General features: G+C 36.0%; 2 protein-coding genes across 2 annotated transcripts; one reads left to right on the top strand and one right to left on the bottom strand.

Annotated features, from left to right (window-relative positions):
- Window positions 1–3,983: 3,983 nt before the first annotated feature.
- On the bottom strand, window positions 3,984–18,198 carry LOC148959645 (THAP domain-containing protein 1-like). Its single transcript, XM_089110276.1, has 2 exons — window positions 16,203–18,198; window positions 3,984–16,046 (listed from the first exon to the last, which is right to left on the bottom strand). The coding sequence occupies exons 1-2, from the start codon at window positions 16,384–16,386 to the stop codon at window positions 15,934–15,936; spliced, it is 297 nt and encodes a 98-aa protein (XP_088966402.1). The 5' UTR covers window positions 16,387–18,198; the 3' UTR covers window positions 3,984–15,933.
- On the top strand, window positions 12,273–13,409 carry LOC148959646 (uncharacterized). The gene is made up of 3 exons (XM_089110231.1): window positions 12,273–12,436; window positions 12,569–12,695; window positions 13,026–13,409. Exons 1-3 carry the CDS (start codon window positions 12,273–12,275, stop codon window positions 13,407–13,409), a joined length of 675 nt encoding a protein of 224 aa, XP_088966357.1.
- Window positions 18,199–18,678: the final 480 nt, after the last annotated feature.

The raw sequence follows: 18,678 nt of genomic DNA, 5'->3' as shown, positions 1-18,678 counted from the left end.
GGTAACATGACAAATTCGGCAAGCTTTGCATTTGTACTTGCTCATGAACAATTTGTATTTAATTAAACTGTAAATTGCTTTCGAAAAAACTAGGTAAAATGGCCCTCAAAATGTAAAATGTACAAAATTGTCTTTGAGCATAAGATTTTTAAGGTAAGGACCACTCTTTTCGAAATCCATTATTTTACACTTTTCCACCTTTCCTCTTGGAATTTTCTTTGCTTGATACAGCCGAAAATTATGGATGCAGTTGTTGTACATGAAGGCAGTATCCGCTTGTTAGCTTCTATGATTGAGGGTCAAAACTGATTCACTTTACACAGCTTCAGGTAAATGTTTAAGAGTGACGGACCTTTATGCCTGAAATCCGATTGAATATTTATTGTGTTATAAAACATCCTTGAAATTAATTCACTGTTCATCGCATTGAAAAAGAATCTCGTGCATAAACCTCTTTTATGCAAACCTTTCTATACCTTTAGTTTTATATGTTGATAAAGTTCTTTTTCATCTAAGGAAAACAGGGATTCTCTTTTGGGCGAGATATCTTGTGGAGGTGAGTACAGTCTCCAATTGTGGCTCTACAATGCAAAAACGTAACATATCAAAAGTTAATACTTTACCCTAACCCATGTTGTTTTTTAGCCAACAGTATACTTTTTGTCTTATCAACTTATTAAATTTTTAATTTCAAGAGGCAAAAAAGTAGATGCTGCATCTGGGGGTGGTCTAGTGGCATCTGTCGATTAAAAAAGGTATGATCAACTTCATTGAAATAACTGGAAATGCCTCATGTAAATGTTCATTTAAAATTTGTTCATTTGAATCCAGGTTGGTATAGAGAAAACCCCCCGCTTATTTCAAACTAACCAGAAAACATTTTTGGGCATTTCCATAAACTATTGATCAAGTAAATTTTCCAGTTAAAGGCAGATTTTATGCAGCAAATTCTTCCACTTTTTGCAGCAGATTTTATGCAGCGAAATGTTGCTCCTTTTTGTTATATTTAGAGAAAGAAGTGTGCTAAAGGCCGCATGAGGTTACAAGAGGTGCTGGAGGAGAAGACATGGCCTCTGAAGGCAACTTTCCATTCTAGGTGTCCAGTTCGCTTGGAAGATCTTAATGTAGGGGTAATTAAGAGGTTTATTGACCCTATTTGTGAGTCATCCGATGATCACATCATTGATTCCCTTAAAATTTCTTCTAGAGAATCATTGGCTTTCAAGTGATCTTTGGAACCACTTTACCGGGTTACTGAATAGTTCTTCTGATGATACCCATTGTATCTACTTTGAAGAGGTAATTTTGAGCGACCCCGAAGCATTTGCGAGATACTTGCTTAATAAGCCTAAAGAAGATAATTTTTTGCCTAAACATTGGACAATGGCTTGAAAAATAATTATTGGCCGTCTGTGTCTACTACATAAAAAATAGGGTTTCATATTACAGAGATTCTTGCTCTTGGGAAACTCCAGATGAGCTGCTCTTTTTACGTGCAAAATATTTGAAAAGGGTTGGGTTACTTGATGACACCCCCAATCTTCGTTAAATCCATGCACGCACTAAATGCATCAGCTAACCCAATTAATGGCCACAAATGTTCTCGTAAGTGCTGGTCACAATTCCCTTGCAGAAAGATGGCAATAGTTGCGGGGTTTCAACTATTCTGCTTCGGCTACTGAAACTAAATGTGTTGGGTTCCGCTACTTAAAGAACAACTATTTACGAGCTGTCCTTATTACGTAGGTCATGGGAAACAAAATTGATTTAGAAATATGCTCTGTAGGAAATGTAATTAGCGATAATCAGGTATTTTCAGACAACACCTAACTTCATTAAACTTGCAGATAGTGAGCCTAATGTAAATCTAAGCTCAGACGAAGAGTCGGAAGATACATCGCAAACATTCGAAACATTAGAATTATTATTAGAGTTGTCTTGCTCAGATAATTTTGAATCAAATGAACATATAGAGCTTGACAAAATAAGTGAAAAATTTGAGAAGAAGAACGATATCAAACAGCTTCCTAGTTGTAGCTGGGAGAGTAAATGCTCTACACGTACCCGAAGCCAGCCCTCTATTCTTACAAAAAGGGACTGTATAGATCCATCAGCATTTTCTGTAACTTGCACTGAGGGTGGAATACCAAGGTGCAACAATACTGTACATCATCTCCATTACATTTTATGTCCTAATTCAACAAAATTTGATTTCCAGTCTCTAATAAACCGTCATGTGTGTCACGTCCACATCAACTAGTTTGAGTTGCCAGACCTTCTAACCTGCTTTAAAAAATAAAAAAACCTTTCTTGCATAAAAACTAGATACAAACCAACCAAAAGCTAAGACAGGCAAAATGCATTATAACTGCAAAGAATGTTCTGCCACTATAGAAAGGAAATGTAGATTGCAAAGTCATTTAGAAGAACATTTTCGTCTTCCAAAAGAATTAATCACATTAACAAAGATGATACTGGTTTGAAGAATTAATCACATAAAAAGGACAAACAGGTGTTAGAAGAGAAAACCTTTGTTTCTAGAAGACAATTAAACATTGAACGCATCGAATTTGATATTTGCAAAAGGAAGGTTACCAAAAAGAATATTAATCGCCATTATAAAAGGTGGCATAACCAAGAATACACATACACTGCAGTTTTTTGTGATAAACACGAAGTTTCCTACATGGTTTAAAAGAAATCTCATGAGGGTGTGGGCTTTCCTTTGCATGTACAAAATTACTTAAAAGTGGGTTAATCGATTGTGAAGATGAGAGGTGTCAAGAAGAGATGCTGACTGCCGCGCAGTGAGGCATGAACAAATGGGAATGCAGTCATTTGATGCTAGTTAATAATTCTTTTTTATCCACCACTGTTTACATTGAATAGAGACAAACTAATTGAATTGGCCTCAAGTGGAAAGTATAGAGTTTTGTCTGAGGAAACAGTTAACACATCCATTGAGTTAAAACACGGTTGTCATTTTTATAACTGTCCATTAGTGGTTGCTTGGAAGGACCAAAATCATATTCATTTGTTGGTCTATAACAGCAAATATATGCACATACTAATACGCTCTCAATGTATAGTTTCTTACAACAGTCTATCTGGTCGTCTAAACTGTAAGTGTAAAAACCCAAAATAATTTTGCGTTCACAAAGCTGTTGCCTTATCCCTTTGAATCCCAGTGACTGATATATCAGTCACTTAGATTATCAGCGATCCTAGGGTCAGCGAATGATTTTTAGCCTCTTTTTATAATTAAAACAAACCTTCTATCCCTGTGTACAATTCCATGCTTTGTAGACCCTCTTTTAGCAATAGTTTATCCATATTTTAATTGATAGTCTCTTCGCGAAAAATGTTGTACTAGGCTTGAGTTGTAAAAAAGGAAAGGTTGAGGAATGCCTACAGATTCTAGACGATAACTTTGATATACCAGGAAAAGGCTTCAAATCTGATATTGAAGATGTTGATGACGATGATTTTGAGTCGCTTGAACCAGACATGACTGGTTCTCTACGTAATACAACTGGAAATACTTTTCAGTTCCAAAATCTAGATGAAGATGAAGGACCTGACAGAGTTTCCAAAATGGATTTTGATTTCGATAATTCGCCTGTTGAAGTGCAAGGAAATTCTCCTTCTTCAAATCATGGACGACATGCCAATGTTTCCCTTGCCAACAAAGATACCATTGAAAGCAGCTCATCAACATGTTTCTAAATGGAATAAAATTGATTTAGCTGAGCTTAAAGCATTTTTAGGGTTGCTGATTGTGATGAGCATTCACAAAGTTCCATGGCGCTGTGACTATTGGTCAGAGAGTTGGGCACTTGGTGTTCCAGCATTTGCTCAAGTAATGCCAAGATACAGATTTTTCTATATTCTTGGGAGAATTCACTTGGCTAATAATGAAAACATGCTCCAGCAAGGATTTGATAAGCTTTACAAGGTTAGAAATTTTCTAGACAGTGTCAGAGCAAACTATGATCCCCACAGGCAACAGGCAATGGATGAGGCTATGGTTAAGTACAAGGGAAGAACATCATTGAAGCAGTATATGCCAATGAAGCCTATAAAAAGAGGAATGAAAATTTGGTGCAGGGCTGATAGCAGAAATGGCTACCTTTGTGACTTTGATGTATACAAGAAACAGGCATTCAGCATGGTCTTGGATACTCTGTAGTTACAATACAAAACTGTGTGAAGCAATAAATTGTCACTGGTATGCTGTGTTATTTGACAACTTCCTTACATCGTATAGACTTGTTGAAGATCTCTACTCAAGATATAAAATTCTAAGTGTTGGAACACTGCGCTCAGGTCGTGTTGGCTTCCCTTCCTTTCTGTCTGACAAAACATTGGCAAAGTCATTGAAGAGAGGAGAAATGAAGTGGTCAGGAATGAAAGGTCCCATCCTAGCTTTGACATGGATGGATTAAAAGCTAGTGCAGATCACAGGAACTTACACCTCTTGTCCTGGAGATATCCTGTCATTGGTAAAGAAAAAGAAGAAAGATGGTACATTGGAAAATGTACCCTGCCCTGATATTATTAGGGAATATAATGCCTACATGGGTGGAGAAGACAGAAATGACCAAATGAAGTCATATTACACAATTCCCTGTGCTAGTAAGAAGTGGTGGATGAGAATTTTTCTAGACATTATAGACGGGGCACTCCATAATTCAAATATACTTTACAATGAATCACCAAATCATTCAAGACAAAGTTTGAAAACATTTCGCATAAACTTGGCTCAATCCCTGATACTCTTCAAAAAAGGGACAGGAAACCCTTCGTTTGGGCCATTGGAGAAGCGCTTTGTTGAAAGACATTTTCCTGAAATTGTTCCTCTTAACGAGAAAGGTCGACACAAAGAAAGAAGATGTTATGTATGATATAGTAATGGAAAAAAAAGCAGGTTATTACTTTTGCCCAGATTGTGATGTTGATCTTTGTCCTGCTCCTTGTTTCAAAGACAAACTAGTTTTTATGGAGAGGTTCTTGTTTTACTTTTATGAACTGATATTTAAAATGACTTTTTCCAATAATGACCCCGATCTATCATTATCAACTAGTTTTGCGTAAATTAAATTGTTGTAATATAATATTTGAAATATAAAGTAACTAAATGAAGAGAAAATATACTCTGCAAAGATAAGTAACAGTAAGGACCTTGAAATAAATTGTAATGCCTTTTCTACTTATTTTTAAGAATTCCAAAATTTTGCTTTCTCTTTACGATGATTGTATTGCAAAATAGTGATCACATCATAATAATATAAAATGACTCTTAATAATAAAAATTAATAAAAAAAGCAAAAGTGTGTTCTGTACATAGGCATAGACATGCATTTTTTCAGGGGGGGGGGGGGCTCAAAAAATTATGACAATTCCTGTTGGCAGCTGCTGATGTCACAGGATAGAAAGTGGATTAGCTAAGGGCTTAAAGGTGATTTTTCCGTGCATTTTTCATTATCGCGGAAAAAGAAACACACAAACGAAATTGAAAGTTTATTGTTAAATTATAATCAGGTTCTTTAGGTTGAGATCATCTGTTCTATTTAGGCACGCAAAATGTACTCTTTCCCACTGCATTTCTTGATATGAAGGTGTCAACCTTATGTTCACAATAATTTCATACTTTATTTTGCTGTAAATGAAATAATCTAATGCAACAAATCTTGTGCGTGAAACCAATAATTTAACAAACTAATCTAAAAATTGGTAAAGCACTTCCTTATTTTCCAGGGGGGCTCCCCCCTTGGTTTTCGTCAGGAGGGGCTGAAGCCCCAGAGCGTCCCCTAAGTTTACGCCTATGGTTCTGTAGGAAGTCATCTTAAAAAATTTTGATGTTATAGATTAAGTAATGAATGAATAAGGACAATTTTGCTTTTTTCCTGTATTCCCCTTTAGCATGAACGTTTTCTTGATACTGAGCAAGTGAAAAAAGGAATATTTTCCTTCATTCAAACCAAAAACTTGCATGTAAGGTCTTATTTTGTTCCCTGATTGTTGCTCTTTCAAAAGAAACAGGTTGTTGATTTTTATCTTTACCCCCTAGGCTGTCAGATTACTATGAGAGCGAAGACAAATTTTTAGAAAAAATTTCCTTATTTTTGTTTCCCCCTCAAATCCTTATACACAAAAAACCACAATTTGTTTGCAAATTATGTTTTGGCTGTTCCTTAGTCGAACACAGATCAAATTACAGCACCATAGCTAGGGCCATGACCTTGCTGTGTCATTTTAACCCAATTGTAGTCAAAAACGACAAAATTTGTAAAAATGTAATAAATGCTGACATAAAGGGTTATGGTATTTGCACGATTAAAACAAACTAAAAGAGTTGGATGAAGAAACTCTTAAACTGGTACAGGCAGTTGACCTTCAAGAGGGAGGCAGTAGTGTGACAGAACAAAAGCCCCCAAGTGTTCTTTATCCGCCAGATTCAGAAGATGTGCTTAAAAGAATGATGTAATACACAAGTGAAAATGAATTAATTTCCTTCCCTTTACCCAATGACTTGGTACATATTCCCCAGAAAGATCTGTCAAGATCTTGTCTGGCTACTTAGAATCGATTGAGACATTCTTTGTTAAATGCGACACTTCTAGCATGTTTTATAGGTATCAGGAGTACAGTGATGGTATCCAAAATTTTGATGATATTTTTCTGATTTGGTTAGAATTTTGCAATCTTCTGCATGGGTGTCTAAAAAATCACTTAGCCATAGGCAAAATATGTGCTGTGGCAGAGGCTGTATTGAAGACCAAGATCGATAGCAACCTTAGCAAATTTGAATTCCATTTGCATTGTGAATGCCTTAGCGAACATAGTTACGAGTTTAACTGCGTAATATGTTGTTTTAACCCCCATATCGCTGGTGTTAATCGTAAAGTTGCATTGTTAATCATAATGTTTGGATTTTCTGGTGGTTGGTTGACAGTATCATGTGATCACGGAATAATTTACGCACTCAAATTCTTGCTTTGCTCTGAAAGTCCAAGAGACAATATCGTGGACTAACTGAAACACAGGTCAAATATATTTACAAATGACTGGCCAATTTGTTGCCGCATTTGGGAACATAAATTTTAACGGTTTCTTTTCACCAAACGAAGGCAGTGCTGCAAAGGCTACTGAGGAGAACTTTCAAATGGCGAATGACAGAGCCTTACAGCTATCGTTTCCTTGGATTAATTCATACGCAAAGCTAGGAAATCCAATCACCGGTGGTGCATATCATTTGGCCCTTTTTGACAGACTTCATGAGAGAAACAGCTCTAATGAAGTTGAGGCACTGCATAGAATGGTTTGCATCAAAAAGTCAAGTTGCAGTGTTCAAATTCACGGCTCCTTCAACCTAAACAGATACTTTTTCAATAAAGTGTCTCCATCTAATCATATATTTATGTTCCGTTCGATCATTGATTTGACAAACAAAGTCAGGAACCAGCAAGGTATTTCTGAAATAGAAAAAAGAATGAGACTTGTTCCTAAACACGATAACTTTGGTCCTGCAATTCCTGCCATTTGAGTGAAGAGGACCAAGTTGATGATGATCATAGCTCAGACGAATCTGTTGACAGATCCTTCATTGAGACAGCATCCATAGATCCAATCCCACGCTTTGAGGAAGATTCATTTTCTAAGGAAGACCAACTATCAAAATCCGACCATGAAGAATTTGTCAACAGTTTGTATAGTAAGCATTCGCCAGAATCTGTCCTCATCTCCAAACAGAAGTTTTAAAACCCAGCTAAAAATAGGTGTCTGCAAAATATCAATAACTCTATAATTTCAAGTGATTTCAAACCTGAAAATACAAAGAGGCCTATTGATGATCTTTTTCCATTAGACGTCAAGAAACCCCTTGATTTTGGCAATGCTATTGTAATATCTGATTATGACCTTGACTGCTGTAATGTTATTGATAGTCATAATTTGGTAATAGATTATATTCTCTCATTTGATACCACACCAAATATCAGAAATATTGAAAATTCAGAGGCAAAAGTTGACGAGGGTAAAATTAATCTAAATAAAATTAATCTAAATGCTGCAATGGATATCTTACGCCATCAGTTTCCTAGTCTAGACGGATTGAACCCCATTTGTAATCCTAATAAAGTGTGGGGCAGCGACAGAAGTTATAAACAAATTGTTCACTTCAATGATTTAGTGGATGGATGCATTGAATGGGGCACCCTGTCAAATGTCCTGTCGTCTAGAACTGTTTTTTTGTATGACAGTCTTGTAAGAAACCATTTGTCCAAAAAACAAAAGAAAATGTAACTCCATATTTCTGTTCAGGGTTATGCTGCAAGACTTAGACATCCAAAGAAAGATAGCTTCGAAATTCATGTTACAGATACCATGTCATCATTAAAAAGTGCAGACAGCGGAATAGCTGCTATATTTTATACACCCAGTCTTTGCAGGAAACTTGACCCAAAGGTAATTTATTACAGCTACAAAACTCTCCAAAGCATTAAACAGAAACAGTCTCGAAGAAGTACAGTTTGAAGGCTCGCCCTGGGAACCCTCTGGTATGAAGTTTGTCATAAGACCAGCTCTCTACTTTCTTTGCAACTTACCTGATTTGAAGACAAAGATGATATGCTGTGAAAAATGCCAAGCCTGGCATTACAGTGATTGTGAGTCAGATGTTAGTTTTCAGCAGTGGATATGCAAGAAATGCAAGCATAGTCCAAAAATAATCACAGTGCAGGATAGCGACGAAAATGACAATCTGTCATTACAAGAATGGTAAAATGTCTCATGGTAAAATGAAGATTCGCAGGGGAGTCAAGGATGGGATAAAAAGGAAAAGGGAAGGCAAGGCAAAAAAGGCCTCATTCAAAGAACTTCTTTCCAAGGTTCAGTTACGCTTCTTGGATGAAAGCTCTCAATCAAGTGACAGCAATTTTCAAAAAGAAGAACTGATTTTTATTTTAGATAGGCGGATAAAATCTAGTATAGATCTATAACAAGCGTAAAATGTACACATCCCATAAATCTTCAGTACTAGACTGAAGCACAGAGGCCTGTTACCACTGCACAGTAGCGCACATAAATTTTAACTTAACACAATCTCACAATATGTTACCTAGAACAAACATTTGATGTGGCTTAATAATTGCTAACTTCTATCAACATCCCATAGACATCACTGTTTTACAAACACTTCTATCACTACAAGGATTCATATATGTCACTCTGAACCAGATATTTTATTAGGATAATTATGTATAATGTATATTCAATCTTGATAATTCTTGGTGAAAGATACTGCAAAATTATTAGTGTAAACAACGTTTTCATCATACATGTAAGTGGTTTTTAGTAGTTGCTGAATTTGTTCTATGCGATAAGAGCTCCCAGTGTTTCCATGCAAATGATTGTGCAGAGTACACCAGGCAAGACACTAATCAGGATAAGTTGTATCTGCTTGCTGCTTGCTTGAACAGCTTTCGTCCCCACAGGGATGTTGCAGTTGACGATCCATGATAAAGTTTTGTGGTTCACTTGGCTTCAGACAATACATGCCAGCAAAGCCAACAAAATATGGCATATGTTATGAATAAATGTGTTTTCGCAGATAGAAGACCCCTTTTTTGGAGCAAAAAGATTTTTTTTTCATCTTTGATTTTAAATGAGAAATTATTGCTTTTTATCCCTTTATTGGGCAAAATTGCCAGATAAATTATGATGTGATTTATCTTCAAAATCTGCCATTTTTCATTTCAAGGAAAATTTTAAAGTTCCCTGTTTTTCCCACAGTGATGGAGCAGAAGAGGAAGATTTGATATGATGTTGAAGAAGCTTTGTGTTTTGTATTGAATCCAGGGTCAGATTCTGAAGTGTCAGAGCTAGAGAGTGGAGATAATCATGATGATGATATAGAAAAAAAGATTTATCAACAGAGATATTGAAGTGCTATCTGAACAAGGTACATTTAAGCTGGAAAGCACAGACATTTTGGATACTGAGACAAAAGATGAGTCAGTCAGGTGAAGATGAAGATAAAGGTAGTCAAAATGAAAGACAGACACTGAAACAGCAATAAAATCACAAAAGAAGATCCAAAAGAAGCTAAATCATGTTTATGATTGGCATAGTCGTGAGCCACCAATTGTAAACCAAACCCTTCAGTCCACCACCAGAAAATTTTGATGAACTGACACCCTTATGGTCTTCTCAACAGTTCTGGGATGAGGATATGACACATAACCAGTTGATCAGACAAACCTGTACAAAAAATTCCCACCTTGGGTGGTCATTGACAGTAAATTCAAAATCTGCCTCCCAGTTCTGGACAAAACCGCCTGTATCTCGGCCCGATCAACATCCAGATTCGAATTCTACACCAAAAACGTGGTCTAAAAATGTTGGTGTGGTAAATTCCCTCCTTGGGTGGCAATGCTCTCCCTTGTGCCTCTGGACTACTGGGATCTTAACAAAGCTAGATGATCAACGGTAGCATTAGAACACACAAAAGCACTAGACAATTTTCTTATCAATGAAATTTTAGTTTTACTGGTATTCATGCCTAGGAAAGAGGTTTGTGCACAGCTATCAAAATATTGCACAGCAGCTTAACAAGGTGATAGGTTGAATGTTTAACGTTTTCAAAAGGGAGGGGCCCACTTTACATCAATTCATTTTTTGGTGTGAGAATGGATTTGACTCTTTACACGGCATACTATCAGCAGTCGGGTCACTGTTCCAGTGCATTTCTTCAACCTCGCCAATTTGGTCTTATTGCCCACCAATAGATAAAGTATTTGCAGTTTCTGGTGCAATATGTCTAGCAAGTCAAGTAGGAAAAAAATTGGTTCAACAGAATGCTTCAGTTATTTTCAATGCCCTGTCAGTTGTCAATTCATCGAAGATGCAATCCCAGTGGAAATAGCTCCTGCATGAAATGAAAGAATTCAGCTCAATAAAATTGACAAAAGCTAAGCACAAAATACTTTCCATGCAGGCCTAAGCTCTGTGATAGAAGAATTATGAAGAAATACGCTGTGAAAGAGAAAATACACTCTAAGTGCATGGATAAAGAAAAACAAAATAATCTTGTTAACTGTTCCAAGGGTTGCAAAGGGCAACAGCTCATGCCTGGGATATTTACTGTTTATTGCAAACACGACAGGTGCTCTTTTTTAATTATTTTAAAACCTTGAGCGACAAAACATGTAGGAACACGAAGTCATAGAATTGACATTTTTAAATTTATACATAAACTAGCAAATGCAACTAAAAATTTGCTATTTGGTTTTATATTTTCAAGTGATGAGCGGTTCCACTGGCTTGAAAATGTATTTTTGAAATACTTGTCAGATTGGAAGGAAGGAACAGTGTGCAGAGATGGCAATTTCAGTGGAAGCGTGAGGGACAAAATGTTTCTGTCTTGGCAAACACACGAAGGCTTGCAGATCACTGTGTATTTAGTCATTGAAGATACTAGGTTCCTCCTAACCAGTAGAATGAAGTTTGTTCTCACTAGCCTCTTTAACCAGGATGTCATTGAAGAATATTTCAGTAGACAACAGGTCGTCATAGTGACAATCCTGATATGTGAATGTTGGGGTACAAGGATAACACAATCAGAATACAAAGGTCAATCGTACCTGTTAAAGGAAATATTCAAAAAGACAAGTCTCATGGTCAATTGTAGATGAAGCAAAATTAGCTAAAAAAACCAGATGGATAACGACACTTAAATAGAGTCGTTTCAGAAACAACAACAAAACTAATTTTTTGCGCATGCGCAAAAAGCTGACGAGCAAGAGAACAACAATGTCTGCAGAAGCAACAGCAAGTTCTATGTCGACTTACTTTTGAGGTCTCAATTCTGTTGCTTGTAATCGATATTTAGACAAATTGAAATATGTGAGGGGTACAAAGTGTTTACCGGACCCGTATCAGTTAAGTTTTGGCTGGTCAGACAGTGCAAGGAACTGGCCAGACATTACTTTTGGTGATATTTTCATGTATCTGATAGAGACGCCTGGCAGCTTAACTAGAGAAGAAATGAAAGCCTACAACTCTCTGGAAGCTTACAAGTGATTTTTTTTAATGAATCACTAGTTATGTACCGGCATAAGTTTTTTTTGAGATTTTTACTGAATTATTTTTTCTGAAATGTATTCAAAGTTTGCTGTTGATTCAGGCCTTTTAGCCGAATGACTATTATTGGCCTGAATTTCATTTTTACATTATCCATTTTAAACTTTGTCATAAGTATGTTATGAGTGGACATGCTGGCAAAGTTTATATGCATCCAGTTGGTACAAATGTTCCTTACTGTTAAGGCACAAGTGATACCATCCCAAAGATTATCTGGATCCTTCCATCAACCTTGGGTGTGTGGTGAGGAAAGTACTGGCTCAATTTATTGTGCACATTGCAACTGCATGGCAGGGTAAGATATATTTTAATATTTGAAAATACGCCTGGTTTAGCATACTAAAAAACACTTCACCTTGTACTCCCCAGAGTATGGAAACATTGGATAATGACCATAAATACTAACATACAAACATATCATTTGTAGACTTGGTGAGACATGCAGTCATGTTGCTACTGTACTATTTAAAGTAGAAATGGCAGTCAAGGTTGGTATGACATCAACCTCTTCAACAAGTGAAGCCTGCAAATGGAATGTAGCATTTAAAGATAAGGTGAATACAGTTTTTCATTTTAAGAGGGATAATCAGATGAATAACAGAACCAATGAGTTAACCTTCCAAAAAAACTTTTTAGTTGAAATACATTGTTTTATCCATTTTTGTCCTCTTTGTGTTTTATAAAGCACTCTCTAGGTTACTGTAAAAAAATTGAAATTTAATTTACATGACATGGATTGATAAAAGCTTTTTGCAATTTGAAGTGTCTATCTATTGTCAATATTGGGTAATTATTATCATTATTATTATTATTGTCATTAATTTTAACATACTAGGTTCTCTGATATACAAATTTACTATTTATTGCTTTTTATACTTGTACAGCTTGAGGCACTCAATATTTCTGAACAAGCATCATTGTTTCAAGGCAATCACAAGACCACTAGGGAATGTCACAATCCAACTGGATCTGATCCCTTTCCCTCCATAGAAGATCTAAAAGAATTGCAACAAATCTGCCCAGATGCATGTCTGTTTGGTATAATTCCAAAGTTAGAGAGTGAAGAAACTGACACTGCATCTGAGGATGAATGCTGTGGTATCTTTCCTGAGCTCTTACATGATTTGTTTGAGGAGAAATTCTGTAATCTTGAAGCTAGCCAGTTGGCATCTTTTGCTCAGTCACTCTGGGCAAGGTACAAAATCAGTGAACAGCAAATCAATAATTTAGAAAAGCAGACAAGATCACAGTCAGCCAGTAAATTATGATCAATTGTTCTTGTTGTGGCAAAGGATGTTTAGAGATCAAACGGTCTTTCAAAAATAGGCAAAGGTCAGTTGAGGAAGCAGCCAATGAAGATCCTGATTTCTGCCTTGACAAATCATTTATTTTGAAGCACAACCATAGGTACTACACACAAGTGCAATTCCAAATGTTTATTTTAGAAGTGCAGTACAGTGATTTTGTAATTGCCACTGACGTTAACAAAAAAATCATCAGAGTTTCATATAATCACCAGTTCTGCACCAATCTGGCTTCATTGTCAAAAAGGTTCTTTTTCGACAATGTGCTCCCTGAAATTATCACCAAAAAACTTTATTCAGAGCGAGCACAATCTACAACAAGTGATGAAGATTTATGGTGTGTCTGTCGCGAGAAAGCTTCTGGAAAGATGATTATCTGCACAGGAAACTCATGTAGGATTAACAAATTTCACTACAAATGTGTTGGCCTACAAAGGAAGCCAAGGAAAGAATGGTTTTGCTTGAATTGCTCCACCAAATGAAGTACGCTGGCCTGTTGTTAATGGCAAACTGTTTGATGACAAATTTGATGATAAGAATTTTAAAAATTTACCGATTAACTAATTTTGAAAAGTTCAGTTTTTTTTCATAATTAAGTAAGTTCTTTTGCATAAATCAAATTATGAATTTGATAGTTTGTTGGTTCAGCAAGACTAAAGCATTATTTTCATTCTATTCCTTCAAGGAATTATGTTTCATTTCTAGGGTGTTTGTTTCTGATTTTATTATTTCTGATTATGCTACTCTTTTCAATGAACTGCTGTTTCCTTATGATATATTATTTTTTTCAAAATTAACAAAGGCCTGCTTTTAAAAGAGAATCATCCTATATTATCAGTAGTTCATTCTATGTTAGTCTTCTATAAAAAATTCTGGAATTTGGAGCATGATTTGCAGCTATTAATTTAATTCAAGCAAGTTAAAACATTCAAAGATCAGGCAACCTATCAGATCAGGCAATACTTTCAGTCAGGCATCAGTCATCTTCTAACATCTCTTGTATAAAAGAGGGAATATGTCTCGAAACTTTTTATCAGCAGCTTAGAAAAATGTTTGGGCTACAACTTTGCCCCTACTACTATTCCTGATTCAGCACATTCATTTAACTATCTGATAATTCATAGAATTGTAATTTTAACTAGTTGATTTGATGATACAAATTAAAAGAATTGGCGTGCAAAGATGTAGAATACATTAATACTTCAATATTGTGCTCGCAATGATATGAAATTAACACAAAGATTTTTGAAATTTTTAAATTTACCAACTCTAACCTTGAAAAAGAATAACAGGTATTTTTCAATCAAATTGTTCTCGATAACCTTGTACAATATAAGCAAGATGTCCCGATAGCTATGATAAAAAACAAAGATTAACAATTTTGATTTGATTTGGTGTGTGTTCTCTCTACTTGATAAGCTTTGGCAGAAGATTTGTTACAGCAGCACAAATGGTTATAATGTTTTCAAAATTTGGAACCATATTGATTTGCATAGTTGTGCTCAAGATGCGTAAATTCTTAATTCTACCAATGGCTCGCTCTACATGAATAGGGACCCTTGCAATTTGACGCGATTCTTAACTTCTTGCTGGCTTAATTGGTCCTTGCCTTTAGTGAAAGCTGGTATTACCAAAGTAGCATTATGGTTTGCAATGTCATCTGCAACAAGGAAGCCTCTGTCAGCCAACACCTGATCATTATATTCCAGAAGGCCATATAATGCCACTTCTTTGGGTAATAACTTTGTCAGATACACGTCCACCAAATGCTTTTGACAAAAAATTTATAGCGCCAATTGGTGATATTCCAATCAAAACTTTAAGGGTGTTATTATGCTTATAGTTTGACCAGGTGACTTGTCTGGCTTTAAGATTTCCCGAACATTTAATGAAAACCTCTGTACAATCTATAATCACCCTACATCTTGGAAAACATCTCTTGAAGACTTTTGGAAGAGTCTTTAAAACATCTCCTTTATTAGGCCAATGAATAAAGCCTTTAAGTTTCTTGGCAATAACTGGTATGCTGTTGTGGCAAATCTATATCCCAAATCATCATGGAGAAGATTCAAACGAAGCTTTAGGAAGAAAATAAAAAAGACATCTTGTGGAACAACAGCATCAAATGTTGGCAACTCTTGGTATACATACTTAGAAAGCCATAAGAAGCAAACAACGGATGGCCTGTCAGTATAGAACTTAACCTTGTAGTCTGTATCAAGAAATTCGTGACCAAATTTTGATAGCTTCAATTCTTTTCCAAGCAGTCCTTTCTCTGATCTCAAACTCTATACTTAAGTATTCAATAAATCCATCTCATTCCTATTTTTTTCTGAAAATCGTGCTCATTATTTTTAGAAACTGTACTTTCAGTAACGTCATCTTCAGCAGAAAGTTCCACAACAATACTCTCAACGATCTGAAATGACAACTCTTCTTCACTCTTCGCTCAGTCGTCTTCTTTTGAAAATGACACGCTCTGTGCTTCCTAGATTCTTGCCTCCTCCAAAACAGTCGAAGCTTTTTTAGAATCACTTTTCTCATAACCCATTTCCAGAGCTGGAACATAGTCTGGGCTACGACTATCTGAAGAGGCTGCAACTAGAAATATAAGTACATATATGAAAATTAGTGTTTCGTCATAGATACATAATGCAAAATGCTCCTGACATTGGTTAGTGGAACAGCTTTAGGCCCGTTAGGCCATGTTAGAAAAATTTTCCAAAACACACAATCAGAGAACAAGAGTCTACTTACCGCTTATAAAATGTTTCCCACAAACTCCAACATAGTTTCCCAGAGGAGGGTTGTATTGTTTGTGATGAATTGCCACCAACCAAAGTCTTCTTCTATTAGGTTTCTTTGGCAGACGGTAAAAGCCTAACTTTGATTCTTTTGTTTGACGATTTGCACAACCGATAATGATGCAACTGTTCACCATGACGATTAACTTATGATGAGTAATTGTATAAAAATTAGAAGAATAATTCAGTTGCAAATTAAGCGCAACGAGCAATGAATCGAGATAAGGCAGCCTATGTTCACAACAACACGCTAATGGAGGATGTTGTCTTTTTGCCCACCAAGACAACAAATAGGGTCATGTGACAGAAAATGAAACATCAGCTGAAACGACCCTATTAGCAGAAAGAGAAACCACAGTTAAATGCAATTAGTTATGTCTAACAGAGTTATATACACCAGTACTAGATAATGTAATTTTTACTGTTAGAATATTTTTTTGGGAATTTCTCTGAAAAACAACAAATCATCAGATTTTCTGAAGCAATTCCATTTTAAAATGTTTTCAAAAAGCATTTTATCTGCTTTGACCTGCGCCTATCATTGTTACATGAAACTTGGCTCCAAAAGAATTATAAGATAACATCAATATTCTAAGTAACGTACAAAACAATTAACATTTTAGCATCTTGATACACCAATATCTGATACACCAATACCTGTTACTGCAAAACACTTTGCAGTAAGAGCATTGACAAATTTCCTTCAAGGAGCTACATTTAGGGTTTCTTAAGGCTGATTCCAACTGAATGGTTTTTGGCATATTAGCTAACTAAAATTTTCTTTCACCAAGTATTTGAACTGCACATTTGAAATTGCCATTACAATTATGTTTTGTTCTTTGAAAACTGTGCAAGGGATTACATGTCTTGTCACAAATCATAAATGCTCTGTGGAAATCTGCTTTTTTCTAATCTAATGTATGTGAAGTGGAGTGTATTACAAGTTATTAAATTATAGTGGATTAGAAGTTATTACAAACCCCTGTAATTTCAAAGATTTATGCAATGCTTTGGATTTTTTCGCAATGAAGTTGTGTGTTGGTTTTAGCAAATGAAAATGCCCTAACTTGGAATCAGTTTTTCAAGGAGATTCTTCTTTGTTTCTTTGTGCATTTCACATGGGGATCTTTCCTCCATTTGAGACGGTGCAGTTTCTAAAAACAGAATGCATAACATATCCTGCCAGATATTGTAAACTGAAAATCTCCTGTTCAGTGATTTTCTTTGCGACTGCTAGTTACTTTGCTGGTGCCTTGAAATGGGAGACAATCTTGTCTGCTAGTTTAGTTGCAATCAGTGTGCACCAAGGAAAAGGTAAATTTGGGAAACATTTTTCAGCATTTATCACAATTGAACCATAATATTCCGAATAAAATTTCTCAGCGTCTGAATTTTTCCAAATGTGTGGAAGTGGATGGAATTTTGCAAAACTTTTCTAATAGTTGAATCTTTGAAAAATACTGCAATTTTCTGTTTGCAATGATGTTATCTGATTCATTTATAGTGTTTCTATTGCTTATATGAGTCTATGAAAAGTAACTGAATAGAAAAAAATTGTTTTCTCAAACTCATTCATAAATACCCATTGTGATAGAGTAATGCTCTCAAACGCACAGATCAAAATTGAAAAAATTATTTTAATATAAAGTAAACCCTTACATCTACAACTACATAAAAAAAACTTAACATCAAGTACAATCAATCACATTCAGATATGAATGTACAGTATTGAAAAGATCAACAAACCGCTCAACTCCCATGAGATATAACCCCCAAGAGGAAAAAAGTGGGGGCAGGGGGAGTGGTGTGAACCCGCTACTGTCTTTGTGCCGTCACAAGAGAAGTGGCCCCAATTCCAAAACGTGTATCAGAGAATTTTGATTATATTCCCAAAAAAATTCTCTCTCCCTCCCTACCAACCCCTCCCCCTCCCTATCAACCCCTCCCTATCAACCCCTCCTTATCAACCCCTCCCTATCAACCCTTCCCCCTCCCTATCAATCCCTCCCTCACCCCCACCCCTCATCCTCCTGTACAACAATCAACATGTACTCCTACCCTAATGAGGAAGTAGGATTAATACATGCTCCCTTGCAATGAGAACCCTAGAAGTAACTGCTATATGCCTGGAAAACGGGCCTAATGTAAACAAATGGGCCTAAATGTATAGGAAAACCCTATAGGAAATGCAGTCTATAGTGGTTACCCTATATATACAGCACTGTGGACCATTTCCGCTAAAAGTATGCCTTAAGTAAACAAAACTGTCAATGGGCCTAACTGTATTCTCTTCTAACTGGCTCGTCCGTCTTAATTCAAGACATCAGCCTTGCCGCTGTTTTTTCCATTCCTTTCACTCATAATCGTTCTCAGTTAGTTCATCCACTGTTTTATTTATTGGTTTCAGGTCTTTATTCATTTGTCTGATC

Source organism: Rhopilema esculentum, chromosome 9 (assembly GCF_057945365.1).
Source record: "Rhopilema esculentum isolate cy_ngs chromosome 9, ASM5794536v1, whole genome shotgun sequence".
In the NCBI taxonomy this organism is placed as follows: Eukaryota; Metazoa; Cnidaria; class Scyphozoa; order Rhizostomeae; family Rhizostomatidae; genus Rhopilema; species Rhopilema esculentum.
Note: the sequence above shows the minus strand (reverse complement) of the source record. Positions and strands in the feature narration are given on the sequence as shown.

Excerpts from the sequence above, each read along its gene's own strand:
- LOC148959646 (XM_089110231.1), top strand. The coding sequence starts at position 12,273 with ATGCTGGCAAAGTTTATATGCATCCAGTTGGTACAAATGTTCCTTACT. Across the intron at positions 12,437-12,568 it reads CATTGCAACTGCATGGCAGG|ACTTGGTGAGACATGCAGTC; the intron begins GTAAGATATATT and ends TATCATTTGTAG. Across the intron at positions 12,696-13,025 it reads ATGTAGCATTTAAAGATAAG|CTTGAGGCACTCAATATTTC; the intron begins GTGAATACAGTT and ends ATACTTGTACAG.
- LOC148959645 (XM_089110276.1), bottom strand. The coding sequence starts at position 16,386 with ATGGTGAACAGTTGCATCATTATCGGTTGTGCAAATCGTCAAACAAAA. Across the intron at positions 16,047-16,202 it reads TGGGAAACATTTTATAAGCG|TTGCAGCCTCTTCAGATAGT; the intron begins GTAAGTAGACTC and ends TTATATTTCTAG.